This window comes from Gallus gallus, chromosome 7 (genome assembly GCF_016699485.2).
Source record: "Gallus gallus isolate bGalGal1 chromosome 7, bGalGal1.mat.broiler.GRCg7b, whole genome shotgun sequence".
NCBI classification, from domain to species: domain Eukaryota; kingdom Metazoa; phylum Chordata; class Aves; order Galliformes; family Phasianidae; genus Gallus; species Gallus gallus.
In genome coordinates this window covers 11,062,396-11,075,572 of record NC_052538.1, presented here as the reverse complement: position 1 = coordinate 11,075,572, position 13,177 = coordinate 11,062,396, and the positions used below count along the sequence as shown (strand labels likewise).

The window sequence follows — 13,177 nt, the reverse complement described above, 5'->3', positions numbered from 1 at the left end:
AAACAAGGGAAGCAAGGAGGAAGTAAAATAACTGTTCTTAGTATTTGGTAGTACTTGTTTGTCACAAGTCACCTTAACAATTTTCTGTTGTTTGTATTTATTGGTTGTGATGTCACTCAGATTTACAAAGAAAAAAACAGAGTTTTTTCTTCTTTTCTTTGCAAAGAAAGCAAAATACCTGCTGCTGAGAGAAGCATCAAGCAGAAAATTACATCAGTTGAAGAAAATCACCAGCTAACTGCAGTTTATCTCTGTGATGAAAATGTTACCCTAAGGTAAGCACTGCAGAATCAGTGTGCAGCAAATAACTGACACCAATGAGAGTTAGTCTAAAATGTGCAAATGTTTACCTTGCTGTGTGTGCTGTGGCCTGTCTGTGGCTGTCCTCTTGTAACTGCTTGGTACCCTGTCCCATTGGCAGGGGTGCCTCAGCAGCACACACAGACCCTTGAAACCTTACTGGTGATTGTTGCTTTATATATTTGTTACAAGACCAGGAGCATTAGAAGTAGAGGGAATTTCCTTTTTTCTTCATATGAATGAGTGTAATTAGTCTGCAGAGCTGCTAGGATTCCTTGTGAATCAGTGAGATAGCTGCTTTATAAGAGGAAACTAATTATGAAAGAGTTTGAAAGGGCACACAATTCCTAATTGAAGAAGGGTTGCCAAACTCTTTATATGAGGAGATGCCTAGTAAGACCTTGCTTATGGGATGCATTTATCTTGCTGGAAAATTCCCCCAGTTTTTTATATCATATTCTCCGGGGGAAACTATTTCCCTCAGAATAGCTAACTCTTTGTAGTTGCTGTAGCTTTTTTCTTTTGATTCGTAAGAGTTGCTTACGCAAGCATGCTGTCAGATTCTTCTGACTTCAAATCTCTGGGCTCACGTAAATTTTGTCAACAATACAAGCTTAAAAGAAATTCCAGCCTCCACCCAAGGGAAAGGGAACTGTGTGACTTGTCATTTGGCTGTAATTGGTCCCCAGCTGGCTGATCTGCAGTGTGACAAGCAGGACAGTTAGAACAGCAGGGGAGGTAGGGAGCCCAGGGTGTATGTACAGAACAGAACGTTGCTGAAGAATACAGGTGGGATGTAAAAGGTAAAGTACTGAAAAGTATGTGTGAAGAGAGAATCTAGGGTGAAAATCCACAGTAAACAAGGTCACACTGGTAGCAAAGAGTGAAGAAATATTCAGCAGAGGAATCCAGGGAAGTACTTACAGTCCAAAAATGGTTCAATTGAAGACTTATCTAAAATCAGCTAAATAGTCACCTACATTAGTATAATTACCATGCACATAGTAATCAAAGGAGACAATGTGTTTTTAAAGATCTGTTCGCTTATCTAGTAAATTCTTTTTTTGCTATGCCTACAACAGAGACTCAAATGTCAGCAAGGTAAGTGAACGCAGGATAAGTGGACATAAGCATAATGCTGCACTTATGCTACTGATTGGAATGTTAAGAGTACTGTCGGTAAAGGATGCTGTGAAATGCAGGTGTCAGCTCAGGATGCTGGAGGGCAAGTGCTTGACTTATTCTTGAGGAGGACTGAGACTAAGTCTGAATGATTTAAAGCAGAGGGGTGTGTAAGAAAATGCCAATACGAGCTGATGCGTTCTATAAAATTTGCAGTCCCCTGCATTTTATTTTATGAAAAGTTAAACATAAAATACACAAGGCTTTATATGAGTTTGTATTTGAAAAGTATCTTAAAACAACAACAACAGCACAGAGTACATCTGGAAGAGCCCTCCATATATTGTAAGGTTGCAAACTGGAGACCAGCTCTGAGATACTTCCAAGTATAAAAAGCATCACACAGATTAACTCTTATATTCGTAAAGCCTTTATTCCTTATGTGTTACCAATAAAAACATTTGCATATGTGCTAAGAGCAGACTGATGTCTTACTGAATTTTTAGCTGAGATGAGTGGTTTCCAGGTTACTGCAGTGCTCTCTGCCTCTGCTCCCATTTAGTTTACAGGAAATATGAGTTTTTTCCTCAGTGTGAAACTGGGCTGTGGCATTTGCTTCCCTGCATTCTGCTTGTCAATCTTGCTGCTCACCTCTTGATTCACTGCTGTCAGTATGGTGAGAATATCTTCTCCTCTGCAAAAAATACAAGCAGTTTTGTATAGAGTATTTGTATGTAACATCAGAAAACTTACTGCATTCTTATATATCATCTTGACCTGTGCGAGTGCTAATGGCTCCTCTAAACCGTCTTTAAAGCAGTTGGGTGAACTGCTTCAAACAATCAGTGTTGCTATTCTACATTGCTCTTTTCACTGAGTGATCACTCCCCCTGCAGGTTATCTACCTCTGCATCCAAATCAAACTTGTGTCCTTCAGAAGGAAGATAAAGGTGTTGCGAAAAAGTATCTTAGGAAGTATAATTACCTAGGACAGCTGCTCTCCAAGTGTTGGCACAGTGACTGTATGTACCAGGTCCCCTGGCTTGGGCTTCTGTAGGAGACATAATCTTGCAGGGTAGCCATGCCCAAGAGGAAGTCTGCCTCTGAGGGGATGCAGTCCAGCTGAAATCTTGCATCTGTTTCTAGAGAATAATCTTGCTCCCCAGAATCTGTTTCAATGGTTACACCTTTCTGATAAGCATCACCTTGGCAGGCCTGAACAAAGAAGACTTTTGGTTTTCCAGCAAGTGACTGGCAATTTTGCCCAGTGAAAGAAGTGGTCAGTTCTTGGATAGGTACTTCCTGCCCATCAACACCATATATAATGCCTTTTTTTCCATGAGAGAGAATACAGCAAACAAAACAGTCTTTGTTGTTGTGGTCCATGCACCGATACTTGTTCACTATGTTACGGATTTCCTCTGCAGTGCAGTCTTTGTATTCTGCTACTATAAAATGAAGGTTGCTAAAGACTTTTCTCAGAGCATCTGGAAAGTAAACCAAGGGGGGATTAAAGCAGTTTTCTAAAACTTGGACACTTCTTACAAATAAACCTTTTTTTTTTAAATCCTGCCACCCTACTATCCAGGTATTTACATTCTTTCTCTGAAAATAATCTAGTTGTCTGATCACTAGTCATATTTGTATTACATTCCCTTGTCTCTCATTAAAAGAATTCCTTGTGATCTTGCTGTTCAGTATTGTCTGCAAGGGAAAAGTGCAGACTTAGCTGTTAGCTCTCACAGAACTTTACAGCTGTTCTCTGCATCTTGCAACATATGTCAAACAGTGCCACTCCATTCCCCAAGAGTGGAGGGCATTTGCTATTTGTTAACAGTTGTTTCAACTCTAGATGGGTGGGAGTGATTTCTCCTAGAATCATCGAGGTTGGAAAAGACCTTCAAGATCATAGAATTCAACTATCAACCAGACCTACCACATCCCATCACTAAATTCTGCACCTTTGGGCCATGTCCACACAACTCTTAAATACCTCCAGGGGTAGATACTCTACCACCTCCCTGCATAGCCCATTCCAGTGCTTGACCACCCGCACCCTTATGAAATTCTTCCTAACATCTATCTAAACCTCCCCTAGGACAGCTTGATCACGCATTCAATAAAAACAAAGTTAGTACATCGATTAAAATATGACAAACTAAAAATACTGACATTTACCTCCATGTTTTGATCATATATTTTATATATTATATATAATATATGTATAATGCTACATATATAATATACATTACATATATTTATATTATATTTATGTGTATATATGTATATTATAATATATATCACATATATTTATATTATATATTACATATAATATAAAATATATAATATCTATAATTTATAAATTATATTATATATAATATAAATAATATATAATATATTATGGTATATATTATATGTAATATAATTTTATTATTTATATAATATAACTTTATTTTATTTTTATATTATTATAATATATAATTATATAATATATATTAATTAAAATATACATTATATAACGATTCTATATTTATTTATATAAATAAATATTTCTGTCAATATATTCAGGTAGTACCTGCGTCTCAAGAAGATAACCTGCACTCTGATGATGGATTTTTCTCTCCTGGTCAATGTAGTGCAAATATACCCATTTCACAGCCCCTCAGACCTTCCATGAGCTGTGCTGCTGTTCTGCAGGACAGCCTGCTAAAGGGAGGGCCCTTTGTAATACTGCCTGAAGTCAGGTCCCCACCCACTCTTACGCTAGATATAAAGTAAAATTCTGGTTCTCCAGCAAATCTGTTTCTGATTCTGTGTATTTTAGTAGTATGCAAGTCTACCACTACAAGAAACATAGCCTTGAAATGGAAGCTTGAACTTCAGACTCCTAGTCTGAAACACAACACAAAATGCTTCCTGTTTTCATGTACGGTCCACTCTCCCTGAATACATGTAAACTCATCTGTAACATTCACTGTACCTGCATCCACATGTGTCCCATTCCGATCTTTCATCCTTCTGAGTTCTGGCACTGCTTCCCTGGCTTTTGCAAAATTGTGATTATTCAGGATCAGGCAGACTCCACGGGGTCGGCTGGTCATTTTATAAACTTCAAGCTGTTGGAAAGAAAGACTTCTTGTGACTGCTTCTCAGCCTTTGTAGTGGCACAGAGGGTAAAAAGCCAGCTAGCTTTCTATCTGGGCAGCTCTCCCTGTACAGCTCTGCTCCCAGGACTTGGCCACGTGCTGCCTCACAGCAGAAGAACCCACCTCTTGCAGCCTCCACCATCACACTCCACCCACAAGGGGTGTTGCATTCACCCGCTTCTCTGTGCCTATTTATCTGCCTGTCTCCTGGTATTAAAAGTTAGGGGTATCTTCTACCCTTAAAAACATTTCTTAAGTTTTAATGCTGCTGCAGCTTCTGCCTGGTACATAGTTTCAAAATAAAGGACATTACAGAGTAGTGCATCTTTGCTTTTCCAGACCGTGCCTTTAACAGCTGTGCTTACAATACTTCATGTGTACTTCATAAATGAATGGTCTCTTCTGAGACAAAATTGTGACATTACTAAGACACAAACTGACCTACCTGTGAAGACTGATCACAGTTGCCCAGAGAATCGGGTGCCACAGATGATGCCAGCCAAATGGCACTGTCTGAATACACACACAAAACATATGTATAAGTAAACAATTAAAAGGGAGTTTAAAGTGCTGTGATCAGTTAGTAAGCAAAAGGATACCTGATCACTTCTCAGATAGGCACATGTTTAAAGAGGCAAGATGCAAGTAGTGGAGAGAGTCCAAAAGCTGGAAAAAAGCAAAAGATCTAAACGTTCATTTTCGAAGGAGTTTCAGTTACCTTCAGGGGCTCCTGTGCTGCTTCTTTGCCCCTCTGTTACAAGCATCTCTCCTTCACCTGAAAAGCATTCATTATTAGTCCTGTAAGACACCTTATACATCACTTCAAGGATAAAAAGTGTGGGAAAGAGGCCTTGTTTTGTTTTACCAAGTAAGTTTAATTCATAGTCTTCAATTTTCTTCAACAGGCTCTTGTCCACTTTGCCACAAATAGTCTTCAGGACAGTTAAGTTGTCTTCTTTCAAAATCCCCTTCTTCTCCATCTCAATGAAAACGTCCGGCATTGTCTGAGCAATCAGAAAGGTAGTTTGCTCTTAGGGCAGATCCATGCTGCTACTGAGAAGGAAGCTGCAGCATGTTTAGGAGCAACCGAGCTGGTTTTAATGTATTGACAACACAAGTGAACCACTGTCAGTCTCACTGTCTCAGCTGATACCTCAAGCTGATTCAATTAAATGTAGGTTGACAAAAGCTAGAAATACAATGACTAGAAATATTTTCCCAAAACAAGCTTATTTCCCTCCCACTGCTCAGAGATGCTGAGAGCTAGTAAGATCTAACCCAGGAGAACTAATGGTAATCACTCAGGAACAAATAATGTCATTTTTAATGACTCCTATCATTTATCTGACTTGCAGTGGCAACTTTGTACACTTGACTGAAACACAAGCATCACTGTAGCAAAAATGGGTATAACCATGCAAATATGGTATAAAGAGTTCTCTGAAGAAAGACAGAACCCAAGGGACAGAAGCTTTTGCCAAAGAGAGTCGCAGAGCACAGTGGTCACCCATGGATTTACTAGAAGAGCCACCACTGAACAGGCACAGTTTATCCTCTAAGAACAGAGGGAAGATTTTAAAAGAGATTTCATTAGGCAGAACAAAGTACCTAGCAGTCAAAAGGGCAGGTTGACATAGTGTAAAGAGCAGCTGGATCTCTTGCAATGATGTATGTTAACTTCAAGCTCTTGGGCCTTAGCTCTAGTAAGGATCTCTGCCTAGATCTGTTTGGGGTTTTCTTCTACGTTTGGAAATAAACAGAACCAAAACATTACAGGAATAGCCCTAGTGGGTGATTCTTCATTTGCTAATTACTTACTTAGAAAGCAGCCAAAAGAAAACCAGCTGGAAAAGATGAGTGACAGTGCTCAGCCTCCTACTGAAGAAAGCCAGTCAACCCTATACACAGCTTGGGTCTGCAGGCGTCATGCCTGGTCCAGGGCTGGCCTGTGCTTTCTGGGCTGGAGCAGTACTGCTGGAGCTACACGTAACACTGGCATGCAACATGTCCTCTATGCACCATTCCAGATCCTCCCTTTTCCTTATGGAAAAGCGACACTCATTCCCCTCAATGCAGCCTAAATGTTGCTATGTATTATAGCAATGATGTAAAAGAAAACAAAAGAAAAATAAAACAGAACAAAACAATTCTTACAGTTTCAGGACTTAGCTTGCATTTTGGTAATTCTTTCCCCAGAAGAAACTTGAAACACTTCATGTCATCTTTGGTGATGTTTTCTGACAGCTGAAAGAGCAGATACCTAGAAGGAACAGTGGAGGACAGCTTCATTATGTTCTCTAGCATTCTCCTTCGCACAGTTTTACACTGTACCATTGAACCATCCCCTCAGCCGCCTTCCCAGGGCAGCTTTTTTTTTCTCTTTAATTGAGGACATCAGTCCCAGAACAGACAGAAGTCAAACCATTTTCAGCTGCAACTAAAAATATCTGTTTTCCCAAAATCAGAATTGCACAGAGAGTTTCTGCACTGGGACACCAGGGCAAAGACAGTCACACCCAGTCACTGACTGCAGCCCACAACACCCAGGCGGGTGTTATCTCAGAATCATAGAATCGCCAAGGTTGGAAAAGAGCTCTAAGATCATGTAGTCTAACTGCCCACCTACTGCCAATAGTTTCCCACTAAATCATGTCCCTTAGTACCACATCCACAAGTTTCTTGAACACCTCTAGGCACAGTGACTAAACCACCTCTCTGGACAGTCCATTACAGTTCCTCATGGCTCTTACAGAGAAGAAAGCTTGGTCTTCTCTCCTTTACTGGACAGAAGCTTTCTCTACTGCTTATACCCACTTTTCCTTGGAAAGATGGAGATGCTTGTGTTTTGCCAAACCTTACCCTGGTGTTAACTCATCAGTAAAAATCTTGCACCTCCCCACCCAAGAAGGATAACTGATCCCCAGAGAGGAACTCCAGGGTCAGGCTCTGCTAGGCTTTCGCCTCCAGGACCCTGGTGAACCCACACCGTCAGCCGCTCACCTGAACGGAGACACCCGTGCCCTGCCTGGAACCTGGAGCTCTCTCTCCATCTCCTCTCGGCTGGAGCCCAGGTAGGAAGCTAGAAGGTCTATCCGATTGATCCGATAGAGCAGCTCCTTCAAGAAGAATAGGTCCCCCACCTCGATCATCCCTTTCTCCTGTAATGCTTGGAAGAAGGCCTTGGGCTCCTCAATATCTTCCCGCTTCCTTACAGTGACGTGCTCCAGGCTGAGAAACTTCAGAGACGCCAGCTCAGTCCTGTCCAGCGCCTCGCTGATCACGAAGAGCAGCTGCGAGAACTCCATCGCCCCGCAGCAGCTCCAGCCCCGGGCCGGGATGAGCGCCGCTTCCTCGTGCAGCCGCGCCTCTGCGCTTCCGCCCGCCTCCGGACAGGCGAGGCAGCGCCCAGGCTCCTGGGAGCTGTAGTTCCGTCTGGATTCCTGACTTGAAAACTCCCACTTCAACTCAGAAACTGCTTGCCTGCCAGACGGGAGCTTTCTGACACAGCTGAGGCCGTCTCCGTTCACAGTTACGGAGCGCTATTTTTTTTTTTTTTAATAGAGACTGAAGAAGTAGAAAATCCCTGCTGTGCGCTTGGCACGGCCCGGGGGAGAGCACGGGGGCCGGTCAGCGCTCACCAGCGCCCACCTCCCCTACGCCTATCTCCACAGGCGTCACTGCTGTCCAAATGCTGAGCTCTTTCCTTCAGCCTGGGCGGCACTGTACTTCATATTTCCTTTTCTTCTCTTACCGTGAAATACCGATACATCTCTCTTTACTGTTAAAAAAAAAAAAAAAGAAGAAGGAAGAAAGAAAGAAAAAAGAAAAAAGAAGAAAAAAAAACCCCACAAAAACAATAGCAGATCGGTGCTCTTTTCCTGGAGGAGAGATTCCTCATATCACTTCAAACACACATACTACTGACAGGAAGAAGTGAATGTTACGTACGTGGCTGATCTTGTATTACATGCAAAACACAGCATTCTGTGCTGTTTTACATAAACGCTGCCCACTGCTTTTTTGAATTCTTCCCTTTTGCTTCATAAGATTCATTCACCCACTCAGCAAAACCAGTAAGTGGAAACGTGGGGGAAGCCAAAGGAAGAGCTTTGCCTCTGTGCTGAAGTACTTCAGAAGAAACACACACAGAGACACATGAAAATCAATTGCCAGAGTGGCACTTCAGTGGTTAAGCATAGTAAACAAGAGGACTTCAGAGTTCTCCAATAAGAGTTTGAGCTCAAATCGCGCCATTATCTTCACATGCATCCCAAGGATATTTCTGGCATGAAAAGGAGTCTTGAGAAAACTGAACTTATTTTTGCAGGTCAGGAGCTCTCCCTCTGCCTGGGCTCTGTCTGCAGTCACACCTCCACAGTCTGAGGGCACTAACAATTCATCATCATTTTAATACTAATGAAAGAATCTCAGAACACCACTTCCTCCTCACAAGCTGCCCCCAGGCTGCCGACAGGAAGCACAGCACGCTCAGTACAGGTATTTGACCCTTTTCCCTATTAACGGGCACAAGTCACGGAACCAACTCCCTTCCCAGCCCTCGGGATTTGCTGGAGGCTTTCAGCAGGAGGAGCAAGCCCACAGGAAGTGGCACGATGGGGTGAGACCTTGGGATGGTGCATCGCCTCTGTTATAAATTCTAACACACAGATGGTATTTCATAACAACAGGAGGAAGGAGGGAGATGTTTTTACTTGTTGGAGTTTCATGGTTCTAAAACCGAACATTTACACCATGGCAGGAGATCTGCGCTCAGCCTCAGCACTGGTTTTAAAACGGAACCTCTTCCTACTACTTCTCTCTTTCAAAAAAAAAAAAAAAAAACCAACATTTTTTTAGACAGTAATCTGAGAGTGTGCTTCCCCCCACCCCCAATCTCCTCCTTTGGCCTGGCTGTTACACCCAAGGCTGTTTTCAGGGCTGATAACACAGTTCTGCTACATACTATGACTGTGCCAATCATCTTACCCTATAAATAGTGAACAGCCTCAGAGCCCCTTGAACTCTAATCCTAATAAAAAGGCTGCACATGCCCTCCCCAGTTCCTTCTAAGTATTGTGAGTCTTGAGCAACTGTAGTCATGGGATCGATTATGTGGAATGATTACCGGAAGTTGCTTATAGGGATATTCTCCTCTCAAAAGAAGAAAAGTGTTGTAGAAACCTCCAGGGTGGAATGCAGTAAATATGCATGGAGTGTATTCCATGACAGCTCCCTAAGCACAGGGATGGGAACTTGGTGGTACTATGGAACTGATAAACTGCATAGCAATCAAACTGAGTTAGCAGTTTTTCAGTTTTCTGTTGCACCAATTGCGACAAAGACAGGTAATATTAGTCACTCAAGCTCCACTTGAAAGTAAGAAAATAGTATTAAAAAAAAAAAAAAAAAGGAGGAGGAATTTTTGGGAAAGATTCTATCGCAGACAAGTCAGGAGGACACTGCTGACTTCTGGAACCGGTCAATGGGCTGAGCCTCTCTTCCCGCCCCCACAGGGATACCTACTGGGGAAGATTTTCACACTCAGTTTCACCACGGGCTTCCCTGGGAAACACAGAAATCTCTGTAGGGGTATTTCATAGTTCAGAGCTGTGTTATTCACATTATTGGTATTCAAAAGAATCTGCCAACTTGGATATATACCCTTTAACACAGCAATTAAGCAGAAATATTTACATTATTATCATAAAAGTCACCAATGTTCAAAGCCCTAAGCAAGATATTTGGTTACTGCCTGCATATAGATTGGGTCAAAGGTGGAAGTAATCTGAATGTAGTGAGACATTTTTTTTTTTTTTTTAACAGCTTATGAGTTAATATCCCCTCAAGTCCTTTTAAAACAAACTCCTAGTGAACAGACTGCAGGAGGTATGGATTATTCTTTTTGCACTGACATGTCTGGACAAAGCAGCCTAAACACAAAGTAGCTACAGGAAAATCTGATATAAAAGACCCAGGCCATAACTTTGTACCTAGCTAGGAATGTATTACAGTTGAGAACTGCAAAAGCTAGTCACATTATGTGACTGGGGAATTCCCATGGCTGTCAAAAATAGAACAAATACAGCAGTAAGCAAAGGCACAGCTTCAGAAAGGAAACACAAATGAGTACTTGGAAATTCCCAAAGATCTCAACTATATTTTAGTACACTGCACAGAAACCGTTGTAAAGTAAACGTGTTCTCTGTAAGTTTACACCTCTTTAGCAGAAAAAGGTAGATCTGAATAATTCCAGAGAACATGTGCCCATGTAAGTTAGGGGTCAAAATAAAAAGGATGGCCATCAAGGACTCAACACTGAAAAATTCCTGAGAACATTCTAGCTCTGGACTCCGTGCTGCACAACTGGATCTTCTAAAGGATGTGGAATTTGTTTCCACTTCCCATGAGTTTCCACGATTTCCTGTGTGAGATGTTGTAGACGACAGACACAGCCAACAGTTAAATATAAATAAGTAAGTAATTAAATAAAAAAATCCCCTGTAATCAAACTTTTCAGCACTTTAAAAACTTTGAAAAGAGTGAACCCTTACAGAGGTAGTGGAAAAGCACATACTTACAGCAGCCCATGCAATGAGAGAAAGCAGCAGTGAGCAGGCAGGCTCCTAAAACTTGCCAATAACCCACCCCGGCAGCAGCAGATTACCAGGTTACCCTAAAAATGAGAGAATGATAAATTTCCCAGGGAAGGCTGGCATCAACATGTCTGTGGGACACTGACGTTAAACTGACGTTCAACTGAACAAATAGAAAAAGAAGATGCAAATCAAAGGGCAGACATTCGTGCCTCTGAATGAACACTGTTCCTGCCTAAGCAGATAATGCCCCTCCCTCACTTAGCATTTTCTTTCCCAAACAGCGTCACTTTGCCTGCTTTCTAGGTTACCTCTGCAGGACTTAGCCTTGCCTTCCTGCCAAGCTTGTGATTCACTTCCCGCTGGTAACGCTTCCATTGGCTGAGAACAGACTTAAGTGCCAGCATTGTTTCAGTGCAAAAAGTTCTGCCTCCCAGACATGAGTTGAAGAAAAGGGAAAGGCAGGCTGAATAACTAGATGACTAACTATAGCCTTCTGAACAGAGAGGCAGTTACCCCTCCCCTTTCACCGGGTTGTGCTACAGAGAAGCACAGTCAGTCAGTCACAGACTGTTAGAAGCTAACAGTCAGGAAATTGTACAGCCTTCAAGCTTCCTTCATAACTCTCAGCTCTGGTAGAGGGCAACAAATATGGTCGGAAACATCGCAGTCACTCAGCCATGGGGCTGTGAGTGTTTATTTTGCTCAGAACCACAAAAAATCAAAGTGCATTTTCTCCTTCATTGAGCCACATATCAACTCACAGTATGACTTCTTCCTGAAATTACTTCTAAGTACAAGGGCTTCTCCAAAAGTCATGCCTCCTATTTTATAATATTATGTTTATTATTACTATATAAAAAAACCCAAGTAACACCAAACAAGTAAAATTGATATTAGACATTAAATTCTCCTCATGTGGAGTATATAAAAGAACCTAGTCTGAGAGGACGGAACTCTGACACAGAGACATAGAAAGAAATGGAAGTGCTGTAGATTCACCACTCCACTAATACCGGTAATATTTTCTCTTAATTCTACTGGAGCAGCTGCCACCTTCCAGCAAGCTTCTCCCAGAGGAAGCAGCAATTTCATTCAAACTATATTTCCATAAAATTAAAAAAAAACAAAAAAACAACACACAAAAATTAACTACTACATTTATAGCAAGGTCGCACTTATGAAAATGCTGTAAAAACGTGAATTGTCATGTTTCCTCAACAGTTAACCAAACATCAGCTATAGAAATGCATCATAACTCCTAACACCTTCTGCTAATATCTACCACAAACAGCATTCTCATTTATATAGTGCTCATAATATCAATGTATTATTTACGAAACCTGTATGCAGAAGGGTGAAAGCTCACTTGATCTTGATTTTCAGTACAAATACAGACCGTGAAAGCGGGGCCTCACGATCCTTCTGACTTTTTGGGTTTTTAGAATCACAGAGCTGTGATTCTAAGAACAGACATTCTCTCTTTTACTTGGAAAGTGAAAATGGTAAGCAGAGCAACTGTCAACATACTGTGAGGAATTAGGAGTAAAAAAGCCTCACTTCAGGAAGACAAACAGGACTGAATAAAGAACCCCTGCATTACAGCTAGACACAGATCTCAAAAAAAAAAATAAAAAATCCAAGTTAAAAAAGGCAGAAGTTATAAAGTGTTGCACATTGATCCTTTGTCTTGTTATAAAGCTCAAAATGGATATAGCCATTAGAATTCCAGATGGCTCCCAGATACTACATGTGTATCGCTGAAGATACAAGGTAAGAACAGCTTCACTGGAATCAGCTCCCGTTATCAAGAATGTCCTAACTTTAAGCTTACTCTTTTCTACCATCTCTCCATCTGCTAATGAAAGAATATCAACACGCCACCCCTCCCTCAGAGTGTCTGCCATAGAATACTTCAGTGAAAGCAAAAGTAACTTCTTCAGATGAAGCAAAGGAGGTTTGTTGTGCTGACTGTCCCTCAGTCAGCTCCTCAGAGGAAAACACCACAAACAAGGG

At 41.5% G+C, this 13,177-nt stretch overlaps 1 protein-coding gene across 1 annotated transcript; it reads right to left on the bottom strand.

Annotated features, from left to right (window-relative positions):
- Positions 1 to 1,617: 1,617 nt before the first annotated feature.
- On the bottom strand, positions 1,618 to 11,260 carry CASP8 (caspase 8). Its single transcript, NM_204592.4, has 9 exons — positions 11,147 to 11,260; positions 7,569 to 8,346; positions 6,723 to 6,828; positions 5,434 to 5,572; positions 5,287 to 5,343; positions 5,014 to 5,081; positions 4,403 to 4,538; positions 2,408 to 2,909; positions 1,618 to 2,116 (listed from the first exon to the last, which is right to left on the bottom strand). The coding sequence occupies exons 2-9, from the start codon at positions 7,871 to 7,873 to the stop codon at positions 1,981 to 1,983; spliced, it is 1,449 nt and encodes a 482-aa protein (NP_989923.3). The 5' UTR covers positions 7,874 to 8,346; positions 11,147 to 11,260; the 3' UTR covers positions 1,618 to 1,980.
- Between the last annotated feature and the right edge of the window lie 1,917 nt (positions 11,261 to 13,177).

Coding starts and splice junctions, on each gene's coding strand:
- CASP8 (NM_204592.4), bottom strand. CDS start 7,873: ATGGAGTTCTCGCAGCTGCTCTTCGTGATCAGCGAGGCGCTGGACAGG. Junction 6,829..7,568: donor GCACGGGTGTCTCCGTTCAG/GTGAGCGGCTGA, acceptor TGTTCCTTCTAG/GTATCTGCTCTTTCAGCTGT. Junction 2,910..4,402: donor TGGGACACATGTGGATGCAG/GTACAGTGAATG, acceptor TTTACTTTCCAG/ATGCTCTGAGAAAAGTCTTT.